This window comes from Sorex fumeus, unplaced genomic scaffold (genome assembly GCF_029834395.1).
Source record: "Sorex fumeus unplaced genomic scaffold, SorFum_2.1 ptg000026l, whole genome shotgun sequence".
Classification (NCBI taxonomy): domain Eukaryota; kingdom Metazoa; phylum Chordata; class Mammalia; order Eulipotyphla; family Soricidae; genus Sorex; species Sorex fumeus.
In genome coordinates, this window is record NW_026606083.1 from 15,925,918 (window position 1) to 15,947,999 (window position 22,082).

The following is a 22,082-nucleotide window of genomic DNA, read 5'->3' on the forward strand; positions in this document are numbered from 1 at the left end:
AAAAGCAACTGAAGTTGCTTAGGAAAAAAATCACTGTTATTTATGTTTGTATATTAATACAGAATTTTATCAATATCATACCTGTTACTTTGCAAAGTGTCAGAAAAACTACCTCTTTAATCTTTAAATAATTATTGCCTTGAATCCAAGCAACTAAGACATCACAGATAAAGACTAACCTTGAAAAAGACTTCTCTTAAGTTCTCAGAAAGATGTGAAATTCCATTAATTAGGCGTGAATTTCTATCTCCTTTAACGCAAAAATTCCAAGTGTGTCTGATTTTATTTTTGTTGTTGTCTTAAAAGGGGTCTTGAAATATCTATCTATAGCTGATTAAATCCTTTTGAAAAATTAATTTTAGAGTAACTACTATGTAGTTCCAGCTTCTCTGTAATTTCACACTGGAAGAACCATTTGATTGTCCCCATGTCTCCCTCAACACAACAAGTTGCTAGCCAAGTTTATTAGCATAACTTCCTTACGAGCATGAAAATAAATTATTATATTTTCAGAGAACTTCATCAAATAGTGCTCTTTACCTTTCTGTAGCCTAAGTATTAAAAAGTGTTAAATAGGAGTTTTAATGTTGTATGCTGTGATACTGTTGAAACATTTTGCTTGATTTTCTGAATACTCTTTCCTAAATACTTCCTTTAAATTGTTTTAATCTGAGCTTCTGAGAAGATATTTAAACTGTGAATTCAGCATGAGAATACATACTGGACCCTAAAAATATTCATTATTCTAGACTAAACAGAAATATAATGCTATGTATGTATTTGCATTTCTGTGTATATATGTATGTTTTCTTTATTTGCTCTATATCCATCATAATAGTTTTCTGAAATACCTAATTATCAAGAGCAACTAAGCCAAGAATAGCAAAATACAAATTATACATTATTTATTTAGGCCTTACCTTTGTGTTCAGTTGGTTTCTTATAGTCTGTTTCATGACAGTCATCATTTTTATTTGCTCCTTTATTTAGCTATTTCTTTGAACTTAATGTATATTAGAATGTTGAATGATTATGGACATTTAGAGAAAGCATTTGCATAAGTCATTTACAAAATTATTTTCATTCTATGATGAAATAAATTTTGAATACAAACATATATAATGATCATATAGTAATAATTTTGTGAGAAAAACACTCAAATTTTATTTTGTAGGTCACTGTCACTGTCACTGTCCTCCCGTTGTTCATTGATTTGCTCGAGTGGGTCAGTAATGTCTCCATTGTGAGACTTGTTGTTACTGTGTTTGGCATATTGAATACATCACGGTAGCTTGCCAGCCTTTGCCATGCAGGTGAGATACTCTCAGTAGCTTTCCGGGTTCTCCAAGAGGGGTGAAAGAATTGAACCCGGGTCAGTCAGGTCGGCCATGCACAAGGCAAATGCCCTACCGCTGGAGTGCCAAACACAGTAACCAGTGTCACAATGGAGACGTTACTGGGCCCACTCGAGCAAATTGATGAACAACGGGAGGACAGTGACAATGACACTGAAACACTCAAACTATTTCAGTCATGTATCCATAGAATTACTTTTCCACCATGCTCAATTCTCTTCATATCCACCAAAGTAAGGGAATTCGACACATATCCTTTCTTTCAACTCTGTCATATTCCCATATCTAAGTTATTTGAATTATTTGTTAGTATGCATGATATTAGAGTTTCATTGTTTCTTATATCAGTTTTCACTCACTAAATGTTTCTGTTCAAAATGACTTTATTTTCTTATTTCATGTTAAATTCTTTCCCTAATGCAAATTTTTTATCCTTCAGACGAAGACAGGACTATCTAAAGTATGGCAAGAAAGTGAGCAAGAGTCTCACAATCATTGGCAAAAGGCAGTTGTGCTCCTGGGAAAGTTAAGGAATTTTGAAGTCATAATTCAAGGGATCAGAACTAGAGACCTTGGGGGAGGAGCTGCAATTGATGACATTGAATTCAAAGACTGCATGACTGGTAAGTTTCTAGAAAACATTTCCATTTAGAAACACATTTATTATCTTGTTATTTTATCTGTGTTTAATGTTTGTAAAATATTCATAAAATCTTTTGTGCATACAAAAACCAAATGAAAAAGGCAATTTCATAACTATTCATTTAAGCATGTTAAGTGGTAAAATACCTCTGTCGTTATGTTGCAATTCCCCCTTCCTTTCATACCATCTCATTTCTAATGTGCAGAAGTATTCTCTAAATATATTTTTTTCAATTTACACCAAATAGAAATATACAACATAGATAGGAATAGACAGCTGACAGTTAATGACTATATGAAAAATAGATTCAACCAGGTATAATTCAAGCCAAATTTGAGTTGAGAACTATGTTTAGGCAATTTGAAATGCTGCTCTAGCAAGTGAAGAGTAACGTACTATCATTTATCATGCTTTTAAATGTGAAATACATCTACACTGAATTTTTCTTTACAAAAACACGCAGAAAATGTCAGAAATGATTATACATCATTGTACAACTTCACAGTTTGCAAAGTTCTTTCTGACTTCCCAAATACTAAAGTGATGTATGCTGTCAATGGAAGCTATGTCTTCCGTGGTTTCTAAATGGATTCACTCAGTGGTAATTGTCTAGACTGCAGAGCTAAAAGCAAATGTTATTTAAGGTATTGTTACTCTTGTATTAAAATATCACTTCATGGAGAGAGTTGAAAATTGTGACTGGTGTTTGGAGATAGGATAGCTTCTGTTCTTCTTATAAACAGTACTGTTTGAAGGAGTCTGCTGATTAACTGTCCTTTAAAGTTTGACCACTCCATCCAGTCGAGGCTTCTAGGGAAGGAGGGAACTACCCAGTCACCTTTCCTGTGTTACACAAACAGCCTTGGTTAGCCCCCAGATAATCTTGGTCAGACTTTCTTTCCCTTGTCTATGTGAAGAATTTTTCTTAGAGATGTTTTGGTAGAGAAAAGCCTAGAAAATATTGGAAGATATGGTTCTGAACACTTCAAAGTAGCACTGTAGCACTGTCCTCCCATTGTTCATGGATTTGCTCCAGCAGGCACCAGGAATGTCTCCATTGTGAGACTTGTTACTGTTTCTGGAATATCGAACACTCTACGGGGAGCTTTCCAGGCTCTGTTGTGCAGGCGGGATACTCTCGGTAGCTTGCCAGGCTCCCTAAGAGGGATAGAGGAATCAAACCCGGGTTGGCCACGTGCAAGGCAAATGCCCTACCTGCTCTGCTATTGCTCCAGCCCACTTCAAAGTACTTTAGAAATAAAATTCTCTTTCTTTCTTTCTTTCTTTCTTTCTTTCTTTCTTTCTTTCTTTCTTTCTTTCTTCCTTCCTTCCTTCCTTCCTTCCTTCCTCTCTCTTTCTCTCTCTTTCCCTCCCTCCCTCCCTTCCTTCCTCCTTCCTTCCTTCCTTCCTTCCTTCCTTCCTTCCTTCCTTCCTCTCTTTTTTTCTTCTGTTTTATTGAATCACCATGAGATAGAGCATTACAAAGCTGTTCATGATTAGATTTCAATCATACAATGTTCCAACATCAATCCCTCCACCAGTGTAATTTCCCAGAACCAATGGCTCCATTTCCCTCCCACCCCTCCAAGTCACCTGCTACCTCCACCTGCCTCTATGGTAGGCACCTCTCTTCTCTTTCTCATTCTCTCGTTTTAGGCATTATGGCTTGCAATCCAGTTGCGGAAAGGTTATTATGTATATTCCTTTACCTATTTTCAATACCCAGTTCTTGTCCAGAGTGATCATTTCCAATTTCTAATGTTGTAATAATGGATCCTCCTCTATTATGAAACCTCCCCACACCCTGTGGTAATTTCCAATCATTGACCAGTCCTCCTGGATAAATTTTCCTGCATTTTAATATTACTTTCATACTTTTTTTAGAACCTACAAATAAATGCAGTCGTTCTTTATTTATTCGTCTCCTTCTGTCTCATTTCACTCAGAATGATACTCTCCAGGTGGTGGGTATGACCCCCGCCTACTGGAATTTGGAGGATCTGGGTGGAGGATGCTCGACTCCAATCCGAGTAGGCTTGGAGATCTCGGCCCCGGAACCCGCGTGGCTTTGTCCCTCTGCCAGTACCTTCATGTGTGCGGAGAGTGGTCTCAGCATGGTGGTGGCTGGTCCTGGAGGTCTTCGGCTGCCGGAGCCCTGGTCGAGGCGGGGGGGGGGGAAGCTCAACCTGCTCCCCTCCAAGGGACCCCGGCGAGGAACAGCCAGGCGCGGGGGCAGGAGACTGCACTGGTCTCGTCCGGGAGCTGGATTTTATAGTATCTGAGTCTTGGCCATTGATGGGATTACACGGCGCCATGGGACCAGGTGGTGGATGTGACCCCCGCCTACTGGAATTTGGAGGATCTGGGTGGAGGATGCTCGACTCCAATCCGAGTAGGCTGGGAGATCTCGGCCCCGGAACCCGCGTGGATTTGTCCCTCTGACAGTACCATCATGTGTGTGGAGAGTGGTCTCAGCATGGTGGTGGCTCCCGGACGAGACCAGTGCAGTCTCCTGCCCCTGCGCCTGGCTGTTCCTCGCCAGGGTCCCTTGGAGGGGAGCGGGTTGAGCTTTTCTCCCCGCCCCGACCAGGGCTCCGGCAGCCGAAGACCTCCAGGACCAGACACCACCATGCTGAGACCACTCTCCGCACACATGAAGGTACTGGCAGAGGAACAAAGCCACGTGGGTTCCGGGACCGAGATCTCCAAGCCTACTCAGATTGGAGTCGAGCATCCTCCACCCAGATCCTCCAAATTCCAGTAGGCGGGGGTCACACCCACCACCTGGCCCCCTGGCGCCGTGTAATCCCATCAACGGCCAAGACTCAGAGACTATAAAATCCAGCTCCCGGACGAGACCAGTGCAGTCTTCTGCCCCCGCGCCTGACTGTTCCTCGCCGGGGGCCCCTTGGAGGGGAGCGGGTTGAGCTTTCCTCCCTGCCTCGACCAGGGCTCCGGCAGCCGAAGACCTCCAGGACCAGCCACCACCATGCTGAGACCACTCTCCGCACACATGAAGGTACTGGCAGAGGGACAAAGCCACGCGGGTTCCGGGACCGAGATCTCCAAGCCTACTCGGATTGGAGTCGAGAATCTTCCACCCAGATCCTCCAAATTCCAGTAGGTGGGGGTCACACCCACCACCTGGCCCCCTGGCGCCGTGTAATCCCATCAACGGCCAAGACTCAGAGACTATAAAATCCAGCTCCCGGAACCGCGTGGCCGCATTCGCGGCTGCGCGACATCTTATCAGGACATCTTTTTATGACACTTATTATCTCATTCCTACTTTGGACAAACTTGCAGGCTATCGAATGTAGCCTGCCCATAGGGCAGAGTCTGGCAAACTCCCCGTGGCGTACCAAATATGCCAAATACCAGTAACAATGATGGGTCTCATTCTCCTAAAGAGCCTTGAATATAATCTCAGGGCTAGGATGAAAGAGACGTTACTGGGGCCTGCTCGAGGCAATTGACAAATAACAGGATGATGAATGAATGAATGAATGATACTCTCCAAATAAATCCACTTATAGGCAAATTTCATGACCTCGTTTTTCTTGTGTGATTTTTTTTGTGTAGATGTACTATAGTTTCTTTATTTATTCATCTGTTGTCTGGTACTCAGGTTGATTCAAGATTCTGCCTATTGTCAATAGTGCTGCAATGTACATAGAAGTGCAGATGGTATTTCTACTGTGTTTTTGGAAATTTTGCTTCTTCAACTCACTTCTAATAGCTTTTATGGTAACCTGGTAAACTTCTATTAGTTTATTACTCAACCTGTAAATGTTTGTGACAACTAAAATGGAAAAAAATCCTTCAAAACATTTTTAGTAGTTTTGGAAAGGACAAAACTGTCCTTGAACAAGAAAGATTCTTTATTCCTGAAGTAAAATGGAATGAGTCTTATAAGGGTTGATTCAGGACTGATGAAAACAGTTAATCCAACTTTCATATAGTCAGTTTCATGACTCCTTCCATTATTTATTTTTAATAAGTTTTGAATATGTCCAGCTCAATCAAGTGCTTAGTTTATTGAATGTTATTTTAATGTTCTCATTCTCTAATTATACAATTTTTAAGGCTGTAGTTCTTTCTATGTCATAATAAAATGGCAATATGTGATCAATTATAGTCGAATATTGTTAATTGTATATCAGCTACTCTTGAGGAAAATGTCACCATTGATTTTTAATACCTAATATTCAACTAATAATGAGAATTCTCAAATAATGTTTTCATTAAGATAAAAAGCCAGGAAAGAGGACTATGAGAAGGTTTAAAATGATAAGTTTATAATTTTTTGAAAAATTATTTTGTTCTCTAAAGGGAATTCCCTGCTACAGAGGCAGGGTGGGATAGAGGGATGGAGGGTGGGAGGGATACTGGGATCCGTGGTGGTAGAAAATGTGCACTGGTGGAGGGATGGGTATTTGATCACTGTATAATTGAAACCCAAGCACAAAAATTTGTAAGTCTACAACTGTACCTCATGGTGTTTCACTAATAAAAATTTAAATAAAAATTATTTTGTTCTCTTAAAGCTAAATTATCCTTTTACACAACATCAGTTTTGTGAAATATAAGTAACAGAAGCTTGCATGTAAACTATCCAAAATTATTTTCTACTGTGTCTGTTTTGACAAAGAGAATAATATTTGAGAAAACACCTAAAAATCAGAGAGGTACTAAAAAAAACTGATATTCCTAAAAAAGCCTTCTTGAATCAGAAACAACATAGACATGATGTCAGGGATTTTGTTAATAATTAACTTGGGCAGATTGCTCTATTTTATTGTACTTTGATTTTCTTAGCCATAAGAAGGGGCTGGTCTAATAGCACTTTCATTAAATATTTGTTTGATTATTAAATATACTAACAAATTTGAAGTGCTTATAAAACTCTTTGTACATAGTTAAACTTTTACCATACATTTTATTATTGTTTTTATCCATTATTAGTAACCATGCCATATTCTTCAATCATGCTTTATGACCATAAGAATGCCAATTTCAAATAATATGCAGATAGTTTACCATAAAATTGATCAAAGAATTTCTGTTGTATCCTTTTTGAGAGGGAGATATGAAAAGAATGGCTTAATGTTTAAATCTCTGTTATATCCTTCTAATCAGAAAAGACTACCTATTTTTGATACCATTTATATGAAATGTCCAGGACAACAGATGTATAGAGATTAAAGGTAAATTGGTGGTTAATAAGGGCTGAAAGAACGGGGATAGGTAGTGACTTCAGATGAAGATGAGACTTACTTATAAATGATGAAAATATTCTACACTTTATGGTGGTTGTTGCATTACGTCACTGTCACTGTAGCACTGTCCTCCCATTGTTCATTGATTTTCTCGAGCAGGCCCATTGTGAGGCTTGTTGTTACTGTGTTTGGCATATCGATACGTCATGGGTAGCTTGCCAGACTTTTGCCGTGCGGGCGAGATACTCTTGGTAGCTTGCCGGGCTCTCCAAGAGGGGTAGAGGAATCGAACCCGGCTCAGCCAGGTCGGCCATGCAAGGCAAATGCCCTACTTCTGTGCTCCAGCCCTTGCATTACATCATAAATACAAAAATAATTAAGTTGCAAACCTTATTGTCAAATCTAATGATATGGAAATAATTATAAATAATGTTAAAAATAGAAATTTGGAATAGGTTGTGATAGTGATCGAAGCAGTCTAGCTTCTAGATTTTTCCACTTTAAAACTGTCACAACAGGCTTTTATCCCCCTCTGGAAAAGCCCAGATTTTCTTTTGAACAAGCATCTTTCTTATTCTCTCCCCTCACACTTCTCTAACTAAATTTCTTTCAATAAAAGCTATATTGCTTCACTAAAAAATAAAACTAGACAGCTAGAGCACACTGTAACCAATAATACATACAACACATGAAGAATACAGTTTAGTTAAAAACTATGTTTTTTCAAAAGCCAGTCTTCAAGTTAATGAGGAACCAGCCCTGGCACAAGACTGTGTGATATTTATGTTGCTGAGTGAGATCATGGGAGGGTTATGAAAGGATCCATTAGTTGTGCCACACAAAACAGGAAAGCAGTTTGCTATTGGCAGCTTAAACCTAGAGAGCTTGAGTGGGTCCACAAAGTCTGCCGAGTGGAACATTCTAAATTTTGTGAAATCTCACAATGGATCAACCAAGATTCATCTTCAGGGCAGCATCCTGTGTTCATAAACAGAACAAAAATTGAACAACAAAATAGAATCACTACTGAAAGTGGAATCAAAATTGAGTAGGTTAGGGAGAAATGAAGGAAAGAGATGGCCTATATCAGCATGAGATGGGTTGATAAAACCAGACAATATGAAAAGGAAACTATTCTTATTCTTACATTGATTTATATAGAATCTAATGACACATAACCCTTTTTAGGGTTTTGACACTACTCATACAATCATTGGTCATGTCATTTCAGCATTGGTTTATTTCTTTCTTTCACAAAGTAAAAGATCTTAGTAGAGCACCACTGATATTTTTCTATGATCTTGTCAATGCTGGGACTAAATAGATTTTTGCTTTAGGAATAGTGACAATAAAGTTTAAAGTTAACTTGAAAGAAACTTGTAGAAGGAAGATGAATACTATGTGTGTATTTATGCATGTATTATATATGTAGTGGTTGTTTACTATATTTAAAATAAAAAAAGCTATTTGAGCTTATATATTTTTTCATGCAAAATCTTACAGTTTTTTATATTCCAACATAAAAGTTAATTTAAAGTTAAAAGATAATTATTACCTGGCCAACATAAACATACATATATATACATATATATATATATATATATACGTGTGTGTCTCCTTTTAATTTCTTTTTTTGCATTCTGAGTACATAGTAGTGCTATATTCAACTTAATGTCAATTTATAATATTTTTATGGACAAAAATTAAGCATATTTTTGAATATGATCAGGGATACATAAAGAAGCATGTATCCCTTATACAAAAACTAACAATGAATAAAATAGCTTATTTATAGAAAAGTAGTTACACTTATACATTTGCTATCCCCCAGTTTAATTAAAATTGATTTTAAAATGGTTGCTGAGTTGCCGCCCACGAATGCCTCTCTGGCTACTGATAAAGCTGCTTAACAGCCATGATCCCAGAGACTCAGAAACAAATCTTGGAACCCAGAAGCTTTTGGCAGAAATTCCCCCAGATTTAGTTATTAAAATTTCAGAATTGGTGCAGTAGCAGCCGTCAGATATCATATGCTATTCATAATCAGCAATAGAAAACAAATTGTCTAATGTTGCCATTTCAGCAGATCTGAATTATGGGGGAAAATCCCAAATAATAATGGTGGGTCTGGTGTTGAAATATTGAATGTAATCAAAGTAGAGAGAGAGTAATGTGGAAATCATCTGCCACACAGGTAGGGGGAGGGTGTGGGATGGGGGCATACTGGGTTTTTGGTGGTGAAAAATGAGCACTGGTGAAGGGATGGGTGTTTTGTCATTGTATGAACTGAGAATTAAACCTGAAAGCTTTGTAACTGCTCTCATGGTGATTCAATAAACAAATTTATTAAATAAATAAATAATAAAATGATTTCTATGAAAGTCATAAAATACAAAAACTGTCCTACACACAGAATCAAGAAATAGAAAGATATCTCACATAGAAGAGAAACAAAATTTCCATTATTATAATTCAAAAATTTTAAATGTGAATTATTACTCCTTTCATATTCAAAATATTATTTATTAAGTAAATCATTCAGCTAGCATTTATTGAATTTACTATTAGTACCAAATAGCATTTATGATAGTGTTAGAAGCCCAGTTCTGACAACAAGACATTTGTGTGAAAATTGTGGTTCATCTCCCTGATCTCTGTTTTTTATTTTAGGCAAGTTGCATAAATTTCATTTGTCTTATTATAACCATCTATAAATAGTGATAATCTTTCATGTTAAACAGCTTTTGTGAGATTTAAACTGTTTACTTCAGACAAAATGAATAGAAAATGCATGGAATATGGCAAATACCAAAATATCTGAGTTCATTTATAAATTATAAATGAACAACAAATACTAAGGTACACTTTTTTTGTATCAGTCCCTAAGATGTGATGATGCTATTCCATTCCTCCACTTCTATGTACTCAACAAACTGAATCGATTGTCTATGATGCAGACAGCCCTGTGCAAAGAACTGTGCATATCTCCTTCTAGCAGAGCTGCATTGTGTGTGTGCCAGTGTTTGGCTTTGCTTATTTCCCATTTCCCATTTCAGTACCCCTCTTTGACATTCCCTCATCTTGACTGTGACCTCCTCCCTCCCCCAATTATTCTTATCCCAAGCTCCATGTCTTATAGTTCTAAGATTTCTCTGTGAACTCTCTCCAAGATACTGGTAAACCTGGGATCTCCAGGTAGAACTGCACCAATAAAAGATATTATCTTTTTCACTGAAAACTATAAATCACATGATTCTCTAGATTAGCCTATTTCAGATCAAAGAAAAGGTAGAAATAATTTTAGGAGTGGAAAATGTTTCCAGAAGTCAAAAAAATCTAGGTGGACAACAGCGCAGTATCTACCATAATTAAATTCAAATGGAAGAAAAGACATCATATTCCCCGAATAATGGGAAAGAAGTAATACCAGAGGAATAAAATAAGCAGCATGATTGTAATTTGAAATGTCTGGTATATTATCTATTTTCATAGAAACTGAAAATACTTTAATTTTTATTATTAACTGCTTTCACACTTTTCATTCTCTTCTTGGAAACCATGTATATAGCCCTTCAGTGTCCTTTAAGAAGTAACTGATCTGGAGTGGAAAATAGTGACTAGATGATAATGACTCTAGTGGCTTACTCTGTGGGTTCACGCTGAAGTTGGGAGATGGCAAAACAGTGAGTACTCTCCAGAAAGTTCACAAATGCAGAAATATATAAACAGAAATCTGTATTGCTTGACTTAAAACTTAACTTTTTCACTCAGTTTAGGTTAAAAGCTCTATTTCTGCTCAACAGAATATTCTAAATCTAAATCATTTAGATTTCTCACAATGTTTAAAAAGTGGGTATTACAAGAAAAAAAGAAAGATAATAATAAATAAAAGAATTATAATTAAGCATCTTGCCCTAATGGAACAATTATAATTTATTTATTTTAATGATAGTCACTAGATAATATATAGCAGTGTCTATTATAAGGGTGGGTAGATTATAAATAAAAAGGTGTAAATTATAAATAAAAAGGTATAAATAAAATGGCTAAACAGTGAATAGATTCACAGATTTATAGAAATTGTATGTTTAAATATTTTTCTCTGTGTAAAATTTTAGAACAGAACCATTCCTATGTTTTTGAGTTTTATCCTGATGTAGACATGGATATTAAACGAAAGAATATTTAATATTTTATCACATGTCTAATAGGTTACTAAGGATATATTTTTATTTTGCACTACACAGTTTATAAAGTATGCTCTTCGTCCTTAAATATTAATATAAATATGTGTAAGATATACAAGGTATAGGTATATTTAAAATCAGTAGATGTGAAAAATTAAGAAATTTACATCTAGTTGGGTAAGACAGAAGACAGGTTTCAATGTTATTTACAGGTATTTATACATTCACATATGTTAAGCTAGATCTAGAAACCAACTTTCTTCTCTGTTATATATGGTAGAATATGTGCCCACATATCCACATATTTCCAGAAGCATATATGAGTTTTGAAAAACTTCATATTTGAATGAGCATTAAGAAGAATATCTTATGGAAAAATCGGGTAGAAACAATAATTCTAAGTATAGGTGAATGAGTAACATAGCAATAATAGAAACAAAAGTATGCATAATAAAATGCTATTTGCGCAGTTAAAGCATTCAAAATCCTTATAAAGGAACTTTTCAACAACCATATCAGTTTACTAGAAAAGAGAATAGAGTGGGAAGCAAGGAGTCTTGTTGAAAAAATGGTATTTAAAAACTTCAAGGAAAAACAAAACTATGTATGATCTAAAAATTCCATTTCTATTCATTCACCCAAAGTAAAAGAAAACACTAACTTAAAAAGATTCTCCACCCCATGTTCATTGCAGCATTGTTTGCAGAGTCCAAACATGGCAACAACCTAAGTGTTCATCCATGGATGAATAAACAGAGAAAATATAGGCTATAAATACAATGGAATGTCATTTGATCTAAAAAAAAAAAGACATTTTTCCATTTGTAACATCAGGGATATTCCTTGAGGACATTTTGCAGTGTAATTAATTCTCACGAAGACAAATACAGTATGTCTCATGTGGAATCTAAGAATCTAAAAATGAAACACACACACACACACACACACACACACGCACACACACTGAATTTCTAAATACAGAGAAAGCATTGAGGAACAGCAGAGATAATACAGTGGGTAAGGTACTTGTTTTGCATGCAGCTGATCTAATTCAATTGCCTGCATCCAGATACCTGCAGGGAGCAATACCTGAACATAGATCCAGGAGAAAACCTTTAGCTCTGCCAGGTGTGGTCCCAAACAACAAAAACAACAAAACACACAGGTAAATAAGAAAAAAGAACACACTGATGTTTACTAAAGATCGGGGGTGTGATGAGGCAAAATGCATGAATATGGTCAAAAGGTGCAGAATCCCAGTCCTGTCTCTACTGTCCTTGGGTGTCAGTCTCATATTAAGTTATTTTATATTTCATAAATGAGTTCAGTCATTCTATGTCTGTCCCTCTCTTCTGACTCATTTCATTTAGCATGATAATCTCCATGACCATCACTTAAAACCAAATTTCATGGCTTCATCTTTTCATGGTTGTCAGCCTGCTTCATGAGCTGGGGGAGAAGGCAGCTGGAATAGAGAATGATGGTCAATTATGGTTGAAGGGATAGTTCGAGATGGGAGATGTTTGCTGAAAGTAGACAAAGAACCAAAATTGATAGCTTCTCAGTATCTGTATTGCAAACCATAATGACCCAAAGCAGAGAGAGTATGGGAAAAACTGTCTGCCATAGAGGCAGGGGTAGGGGTGGAATAGGAGTTGGGTGGGATACTGGGGACATTGGTAGTAGAAAATATGCACTGGTTGAGAGATGGTATTTGGTCATTATTTGCCTGAAACTCAAACATGAAAGGTTTGTAACTGTATCTCACAGTGATTCAATAATAAAAGAAGGTGCAGAATCCTAGTTATTGAAGAAATAAGTCTTGGCAATGCCATATACCATGTGATGACTATAGTTAATAATAGTGTGTTGTATGTGGAAAACCACTACGATAAAATCTTTTTTTTCTTTTTGAGTCACACCTGGTGGTGTACAGGGGTTACTCCTGGCTCTGCACTCAGAAATTACTCCTGGCAGTGCTCTCGGGGGACCATATGGGATGCTGGGAATCAAACCTGGTCGGCTGTGTGCCAGGCAAGTGCCCTACCCGCTGTGCTATCTCACAGCCCCAAATTTTTATAATCTTATCACAAGAAAAAATAATTGTACCTGTGTAGTGATGGATGTTAACGAGGCTCATTGAGATCATTTTATAATATATAAAACTAATTATATTGTAAACCTGAAACTAGTATGTTGTGTGTCAGTTATACCTCAACAAGAAAGGTAAGACTGTTGAATTAGGGATACAAAGGAAAAGTGCCCCTCAACATAGGAAAAGTTCAATAAATAAGCACTTTCTAAAAAGAGCTGAGCAGGAAAGACAGAGCAAATAATGAAGGCGAGGCTCTTGTGAGTGATCCTGCTTCCTCTGTGACTCTCTGGGTCAGCTTCAGGATACTTCCTTTTCATCTGCTATGTCTTGATGCCCAAGACACTATGCAGTGAAGGTTCAATACTTCTGTGTTATATTGATCCAGTTCCCCAATTGCACACAAACACCATTATTTTATAGATACTCACAATCGATATGTGAACATCAAAGTACAGAAGAAACCATTGGTGATTACCAAGGCCAAAGGAGACCCAACACAAAAAGATTTCCTTGAAGGAGAAAATAAGGGTATCCAACACAGAATATGTTCTGGAAGATTTGATATAAGTGAGCTACAGATTGTCTGGCAAGTTGCCTCAGAAGATTGGGGAGAACAAAAAATTTTAAATGAGGATTGGAAAGTGAGGAAAGAGCTTGCGGAAGGAGACTAAGTTTGTCTTGAGTGCCTTTGCACTGGTTTCATTGTTTTGGTCACTTTGTATTATAATTCTTATGACATTTTCCCAGGCCCTCTCCAGGTTAATTAGTTCTACTTTAATTTACAAATATGAAAGGAGTATATTAAAGATACTACTGACACTACCTCCACTACCCAGCCGCCACCACACTCCAGGACGCTTTCCGGACCCGCGTGGCAGCTCCGGCCGAGACTCACACACGACTGGAGACCCACAGAACAAGATAAGCGAAACTCTCTGAGACCTTGGACTCCAGGCTCAGCGGACCCAGGGACAGAGATTCTCTGCTTGCTCCCAAAAACCCACAGGAGACAAAGGGATTCTAATCAGGAGCCCCACCCTACCCTGCCCTGTCTGCTCCTACCAACCACTAGAGACCCAGGGATAGGATTGCACACAGAAGACCCACCCTACCCCTACCAGGACCAAATAAATACCCCACTGGCAGAGCTCCACTACGGACACTACCTCCACTACCCAGCCACCGCCACACACCAGGAAGCTTTCCAGACCCGCGCGGCTGACACATCATAAGACACTAAATACCCATCTTTCCGGAATTGCCATACTATATTTGATAGAGTTCAAATATGGTAACACCTACGAGGGCGATTAGAGGTCACCCCAAAAGCCTCTATCCCTCTCGGAAAGACTGGCAAGCTACGAGAGTAGTCAGCCCGCACGGAAGAGCCTGGCAAGCTATCCGTTGTATATTCGATATGCCAAAACCAGTAATTACAAATGGTCTCATTCACCTGACCCTGAAGGCTTCACTGACATGGCAGCACTGAGAAGAATGAGAAAGGAGAGGCCGGTAAAATCTCAAGGCCGAACTAGGCTGCCACAACAAAAATGATCGTCTGTACTTTCAATGCATGTATGCTAGCATCAGATGCATCCATCAAGGACCTGATGGTACAAGCGTGAATGATCAAGTATGACATCATTGGTCTGACCGAGACAAGAAGGCACGAATCTCACCATGCCCTTTTCGACACTGGAGAAGAATTGTTCCTCGGAACATGCGATAAAAGAGGTGTAGGAGGCGTAGGTGTCTTTGTCCACTCAAACTTGGCCATGAGCATTGATTCATTCGAATGCCTAACAACCCGAATCGGACGTTTACATTTGAATAGATGTGGCTCACTGCCGGCAGCAGTTTCTATCTTCGTTGTCGACGCACCAACATCTCATTATGATGAAAGAGAAACCGAGAAGTTCTACATGGAGCTGGAGAAGTTCTATAAAGAAGACCACACCTTCTACAAGATCATTGTGGGTGATTTTAATGCCAAGATAGGACCGAGAAGATCAGCTGAAGAACTTCACATCAGGACCCATGGCCTAGAATGGAACGAACAGGGTGAGAGACTGTCTGAGTTCATCATTCGACCAAGACCATTCATGGTAACTCAGTTCCAGAAGGCAGAATCTAAACGTTGGACATGGGAGTCTCCCGGTGGATGATTCCACAACAAAATAGACCACATCATATTCAATCGATGGTTTTGCCTGACAGATGTCGCTGTTGTCCCAAAATTCCGAATGGGATCAGACCACCGTCTCCTTCGTGCAAAATTCTACTTCACAGAGGGGGGAGAAAGGGCTGCAAAGTTTAAAAAGAGAACTCCCAGAACGACCACCAACTGGGAGCTCTTTGGCACTATTGCGGCAACATGGGAAGAAGCCATTGTTGACAACATTGATGAGGAATATGATCGACTGGTTCAGCACCTCCATGATTGTGCGAGGAACACCAAGAGAGAGATAGCCACAAAAAAACGCCTGTCTTCGAAAACTCTCGAGCTTATTCGCCAACGTGGTTTGGCGCATGCCTCAGGCAACCACAAGCTAACATCTGAGCTTGCAAAGCAGTGCAGAGATGCGATCAAGGAAGACCTCAAAGAGAGAAGAGCAGAAGTGCTGGTAGATGCGGCAGAAGCCAGGAAAAGTATTCATAACGCCCACCTGTCCTTCGCCAACTACAAGACCAAGATGACTGCCCTCCAACGTCCTGATGGATCCATCACATCCTCCAGAACGGCAATGGAGAAGATTATCCTTGACTTCTACTCAAATCTCTTCGATAGCCATGTCCACTTGCCAACATACCAAATTCCACAGAATGGATATGTCATTCCCAACGTTCTCCCTTCCGAAATCCGACACGCCATTTTGTCAGTAAAGAAACAAACAGCACCCGGCCCAGACAAGGTCAGACCTGAACACCTGAAGAACCTGCCGTCAGTACTCATCAATACACTGGCTCGGCACTTCACACGCTACCTGTCTGAATGCAAGGTTCCGTCCCAATGGAAAACCAGCAGGACTGTACTACTGTTCAAGAAGGGAGACATCATGACATTGGCAACTATCGCCCGATCTGCCTATTGTCTGTCATCTACAAGTTGTTCACTCAAGTCATCCTAAATAGGATTGGCAGAACACTAGATGAATGATAACCATGCGAGCAAGCCGGGTTATGCAAAGGATTCAGCACCATTGACCATATCCACACGATAACCAAGCTCATTGAGGTTTCTCGGGAGTTCAAGATGCCACTCTGTTTAATGTTCATTGATTTAAAGAAGGCCTTTGATTCTGTTGAGATGGAAGTGGTCATTGAAGCCCTAGCCAATCAGGGCATTCAAGCCCAATACATCAAGATCCTCCATGAGCTGTATTGCGGATTCACTACCAGGATCTCACCATTCTACAAAGAAGTAATCATTGATGTAAAGAGAGGGGTTCGGCAGAGTGATACCATTTCACCGAAACTCTTCAGTGCCACCCTCGAGAACATCATGTAATGACTGGAATGGGAGGGAATGGGAGTGAAGATAGATTGTCAGCAACTACACCACCTCCGCTTTGCTGATGACATTGTTTTAATAACACCAAACATCAGCCAAGCGGCACAAATGCTGGCCGACTTTGACCGTGAGTGTGGAAAGGTAGGACTACAGCTGAATCTTACGAAGACAATGTTTATGAGAAACAGCCTCGTTCCTGATGCCCCATTCACTCTCAACGGAACGACCATCTCCGAATGCAACAGCTATGTGTACCTAGGTCGAGAAGTCAACATGACAAATGACCTGGCACCTGAGCTGCGCAGGATGAAGAGAGCGGCTTGGAACACTTTCAAGAATTTTGAAGAAAGAGCTAAGAGGACGAAGAACCTCCGGCTCCGGGCACATCTCTTCGATTCCACTGTTCTTCCTGCATTAACATATGCCTCAGAGACCTGGGCCCTCCGTAAACAGGATGAGAATGCTATTCGGGTCTCCCAAAGAGGAATTGAAAGAGCTATGCTTGGAATATCACGTTTCACTCAAATGAGAGAAAGAATTCTGAGTTCCGACATCCGTCGACGATCAAGAATCGAGGATGCTGTCTCGTTTGCCAAGGTGTCAAAAATCAGATGGGCTCATCACGTAATGAGATTTAAAGATGACCACTGGACTAGAGCTGTTACCGACTGGATTCCACGGGAAGTCAAATGACTGCGTGGCCGCCCACCTATCACATGGTCAGACTTCTTCATCAAGATCATGAACGATCGGTTTGAGGCTCTTTATGTTCCCAGAGCGAACAGATGCCATTGGGCTACACTGGCACACGGCAGGGACAAATGGAGACGTTACTGGCGCCTGCTTGAGCAAATCGATGACTAACGGGAAGTTAAGTGATTTAAGTGATATTAAAGATACAAAAAAGCTCTGGACATCCAAGATAGGCAACAGAGTCTAACTTCTAGGCAGATCTACAACCAAGGCATTGAGGAGAGGGAGCTTGAACTGCCTTCTCGGTGCCTCTTCTTGTCAGTCATCTCTCTCCAGATAAGCAGCTTTCTCTCCTTTACCACAGGCAGGAAAGATTGCTATAGCACAGGATTTAAACGTCATCTCACAATTTTTTCAGAAACACGTTAATTATATAGTAAAACTTTCCAGTATTGGACTTTAGCTGACTTTTCTTGAATTAATAACCTATCCTCAGACCAGATAACTGTAGTCGGCTGGTAGAGACATGTCTAAACATGTCTGTTGCAGTTGACTTATGTGAAGGTGGAAGGGACAGGTGAGAGCCTTGAAAGTGGCTTCCCCCACTTCTTTCTTCATTCCCCTACATCTCCTGAAGAATGCCTGGTGAGTTAGGATTGGTAGAATCTGCTGTCAGCTCCTTCACAGCTTGGATCTTACATCTCACCAGCTCTGTACAACAGTTGTCAAACTGCATTTAAGTTGCACTTGATTATCATGGAATGGGAATTAATTCCTGCCACCTAATTTTGTGGGTGACCTTGGAACTCTGGCTGAAGGACGAGAATGGCTCCTTGAAGGAAAAGGAAAAATCAGTCCTAGCTCTAACTTCCTTTTTCTTCTTCTCTGCCACCCACCTTCACAGAGAATAATGTCAAGAAGGACATGAATAGTGAAGTAAGATAAGTTTATCTGGGAAATGTGCCAGGAGAAAGGGAATTTCATGCTTAAGGGAGATCCCAGGCTTCTCTAGAGTGGAGAGAGATAAGAGTTCTTCCTAGGTCAAGCTGCAGCTGTAGGTAAATCCCCAAGATGGAGAACGTATTCCATGAAGTAAAAGAAAGAGTATATATATCATGTAGCAGTGTGAGAACCCATATAATTGAGATCTGCATGTGTTTGTTTCCATAAAGTTGGTTTTAATAATTTTTCCCAAAGTTCCCCCAAAGCATACCCTGCTAAGGCATAGTCAGGGAGGAGCTTGGAACTGTTGGTGGTCTTTTATATATTTTTAGCCTCTTTTTTTCTGTGAAACACTCCTTCTAGGGGTCCAACTAATGCTCTAGACCTAGAATTCTGCATCTCAAAAATATTCAAAGGAACCTCATAATGGGTTCTGTATTTCAAAGGCCTTTATGTGTTAGACTGGTTTGAGTTCAGACAGTGTATTTCCCAGTTTTCCCAGTACTGTCACTGTCACTGTCCTCCCGTTGTTCATCAATTTTCTTGAGCGGGGCCAGTAACGTTTTTTGTTTGTTTGTTTTTTTAATGTAGGAGTAGTGCTATTTATTCAGCCATTGATTAGGCTGATTGAGCTGGGCCTGAACTCCACATTACTTTTAAAAAAAATTTTTTTAATTGGATATCCATGAGATAGACCATTACATAACTGTTCATAATTGGGTTTCAGTCATACAATGGTCCAACATCCATCCCTTCACCAGTGTACACCTCCCAGCACCATGCCTCCCATTTCCCCAGCACCATCCCCCAACCCCTGACCCCCTACCCCCAGCCTCCCTCTATGGGTGGCACTTTCCTTCTTGGTCTCTCTCTCTCTTCTTTTTCTTTTATGCATTATGGTTTGCAGAGCAGGTGCTAAGAGGTCGTGGTGTTTGTTCAGGGCATTCCATATTTTTATCAGGATGTTAAGGCTGGAGTAGCTTTTCAATTGGGTAGCAGCTTTGGGGTGTGGATGTGACTGCTGAGACTTCCAGAAGTACAGGGAGGTGGGGAGAAGAGCTATCCCGACACTGAGAAAGCCTGAAGATTTTAGTCCAAAACCCGCATACCAAAATCTTCAGCAGATTATATCTTGGTGAGGTTCGTCCTGAGACGGTGGAGTCAAGCTAGGAGTATGGCGGCGGTTTTGGATTGTGGAAGCAAGTGACTTCTGGGGACTCTGAATGTTAAGAGTTCCCCTCATACCCAATCTCTCTCCCTGCAATATCTCTATTGGGCCTCTCCCTAGTTGACCATGTGGATGAAGGAAATTTATAAGATGAAGGGAGAGGAGTTAACAAGTCCACTTTTAACTCTGAAAATGTATTCTTAGAATATTTTTATCATTTATTCATAAAAAACAATACCCCAACACCACAAATAAGAATTGGAAGATGAGTCTATTATTCCTATATATGACAAATCTAATGATGTAGGTCAAAATGTGGGAATGAAGAGGGGAGATGAAAACTCAAGGTCATAGGGTTCATCATTATACCTGTCTTCCAGCTGGCAGGGAAAAAAATTGCATTGGGATAGAAGCAAATAATACTTAGTTGTCCTTTAAAATGCTATAAATAAAATTCACTTATTTTGTAAATATATGTAACATGGACAAACTAATGAAATTCAGGAAATGCCTTTTTAAAATCTTTTTAATTTGGTTTGTATTATTATAGTTTTGTGAAATGTTGATAGTAGTAGTGATGTATATGTATATTGGTATATATATGTAACATATATATATCCTTATGTATATAATAGTCACAACATTTCATCATCATTGAAGTGTCCAAGACCCTCCACCAATTATCTGCTGCTATTTTAGTCCACCTCATAATGCTCCCAATCCCACCTGACACTCCACCCACTTCTGGGTAATCTCAGCGTTGGTTTTGGGCTTGTTCTTCAAGCCTGTGTTTTCCCTTGAACACACATCTCACTTGCTTTTCTCTATCCTTTTTTGCTTACCCATTTAAACCCTGGAAGCCTGTGTTCTCTCTTGAGTCCACACTTCTGTTTTCTTCCCTCACAGCTTTCTAAATAAGTTTCAATAAAAGCTATCTTGCTTCAAAAATAAATCCAATGGTTGTAATAATTTAAGGTTGTCCATTCCCATGTTTTTTTTGTCCATACCACAGATGAGTGAAACTACCTATTATCCATTCTTCCCATTAATCATTTTGTGCAATTTAACCCTCCATTTCCATCCACTCTGCAGCATGTTTGTTTCTATTTTCTCAAAGCTATGGAGAATCAGTATTTGTTTTGAGAACTAAAAACCACCATAAGTTTTTCCTAGGTAATTTATATGCCTAAGAGAATGCAAAATTATGAGCTTAATGTGCGTTGTCAACTGAATATAAAAGTCACAGCCCTCCTACGAGTGTTCTTTGATCTGTTTTCTCCAAATTTTCTGTTAAGGTTGCTTATTGCTTAGATCTTAGTTGGACAGCTTTGCTTGTCTCTGTAGTATCAGTGCTTTAAGGGATATTCTTTCCTAATATAGCAGATGAAATATTGAATTTACTATTTACATCTATAATTATAAATGAGTTTAAATATTTTTACGTATACTTATGAATTGATCATTCACATGGATCATTCACATTCCTTCTTTTAAAAATTGTTCATTTATTATCTTCCCAAACATTTCTATGAAGCTATTTTCTTGCTTTCCATGGTATTTTACTATCGGTCATAATACTTTTAACAAGAATACTTTCATCCAGTTGATTGAATCTCACTGAATGCAATCAATGCTATTATTTATAGGTTTGAATTTATCCTTAAGAAACACGCTGCAATTAAATATTCTTCAGGATTCTGTTTATCTGTATGTTTAGTGCTTATAAATAAATATTCTTGAACCATGCTTCTTAATCACTACGCTGATTTATTTTAAATTTTATTCTACTTTCAACTTTTGCTTGTTTCTTCTTCTAAAGTCACTTACCCAAAAATTCACTATAAATTTGTTGTCTTCCTTTGCAATGGGCAGGCACATTTTACTTTCCCAGTATTGTGATATAGTTGTTGTTGTTGTGTTTTAATCTGTTGTGCATTTCACTGAGGGAACACCCTGGATTCATTTTAGTTGTTTATTTCTTAATGGTTAATTAGGATTCTCTTAATAGTACCACTCTGGTGGATAGTAAAATGTGGAATTAGGTGATTATCCTGATTATCAAGGGCTCACAGGAATTCATTTGGCAGGGTGGTGCTTCATTTTCTTAATTGCTTTAAATATAATCATAGTCCAAAGTATTAAAAGGTTCTTTTAATCTATACTAAAGCTAAATGGGTTGGTTAAAGTGGCAAAGAATAAGAAGATACAAAACAAAAATAAATGGAAATAATAATTTTATTTACTACGTATTTTTATTACTTTTGTTAGC

The 22,082-nt window shown here is 38.8% G+C and overlaps 1 protein-coding gene across 1 annotated transcript in view; it reads left to right on the forward strand.

Annotated features, from left to right (window-relative positions):
- Positions 1 to 22,082, forward strand: part of MALRD1 (MAM and LDL receptor class A domain containing 1) — a 625,529-nt gene that overhangs the window by 357,438 nt on the left and 246,009 nt on the right. Inside the window, exon 30 of the mRNA XM_056114588.1 lies at positions 1,795 to 1,978. Within this exon, the coding sequence (XP_055970563.1) occupies positions 1,795 to 1,978 (184 nt within the window). The remainder of the gene's footprint in view (positions 1 to 1,794; positions 1,979 to 22,082) is intronic.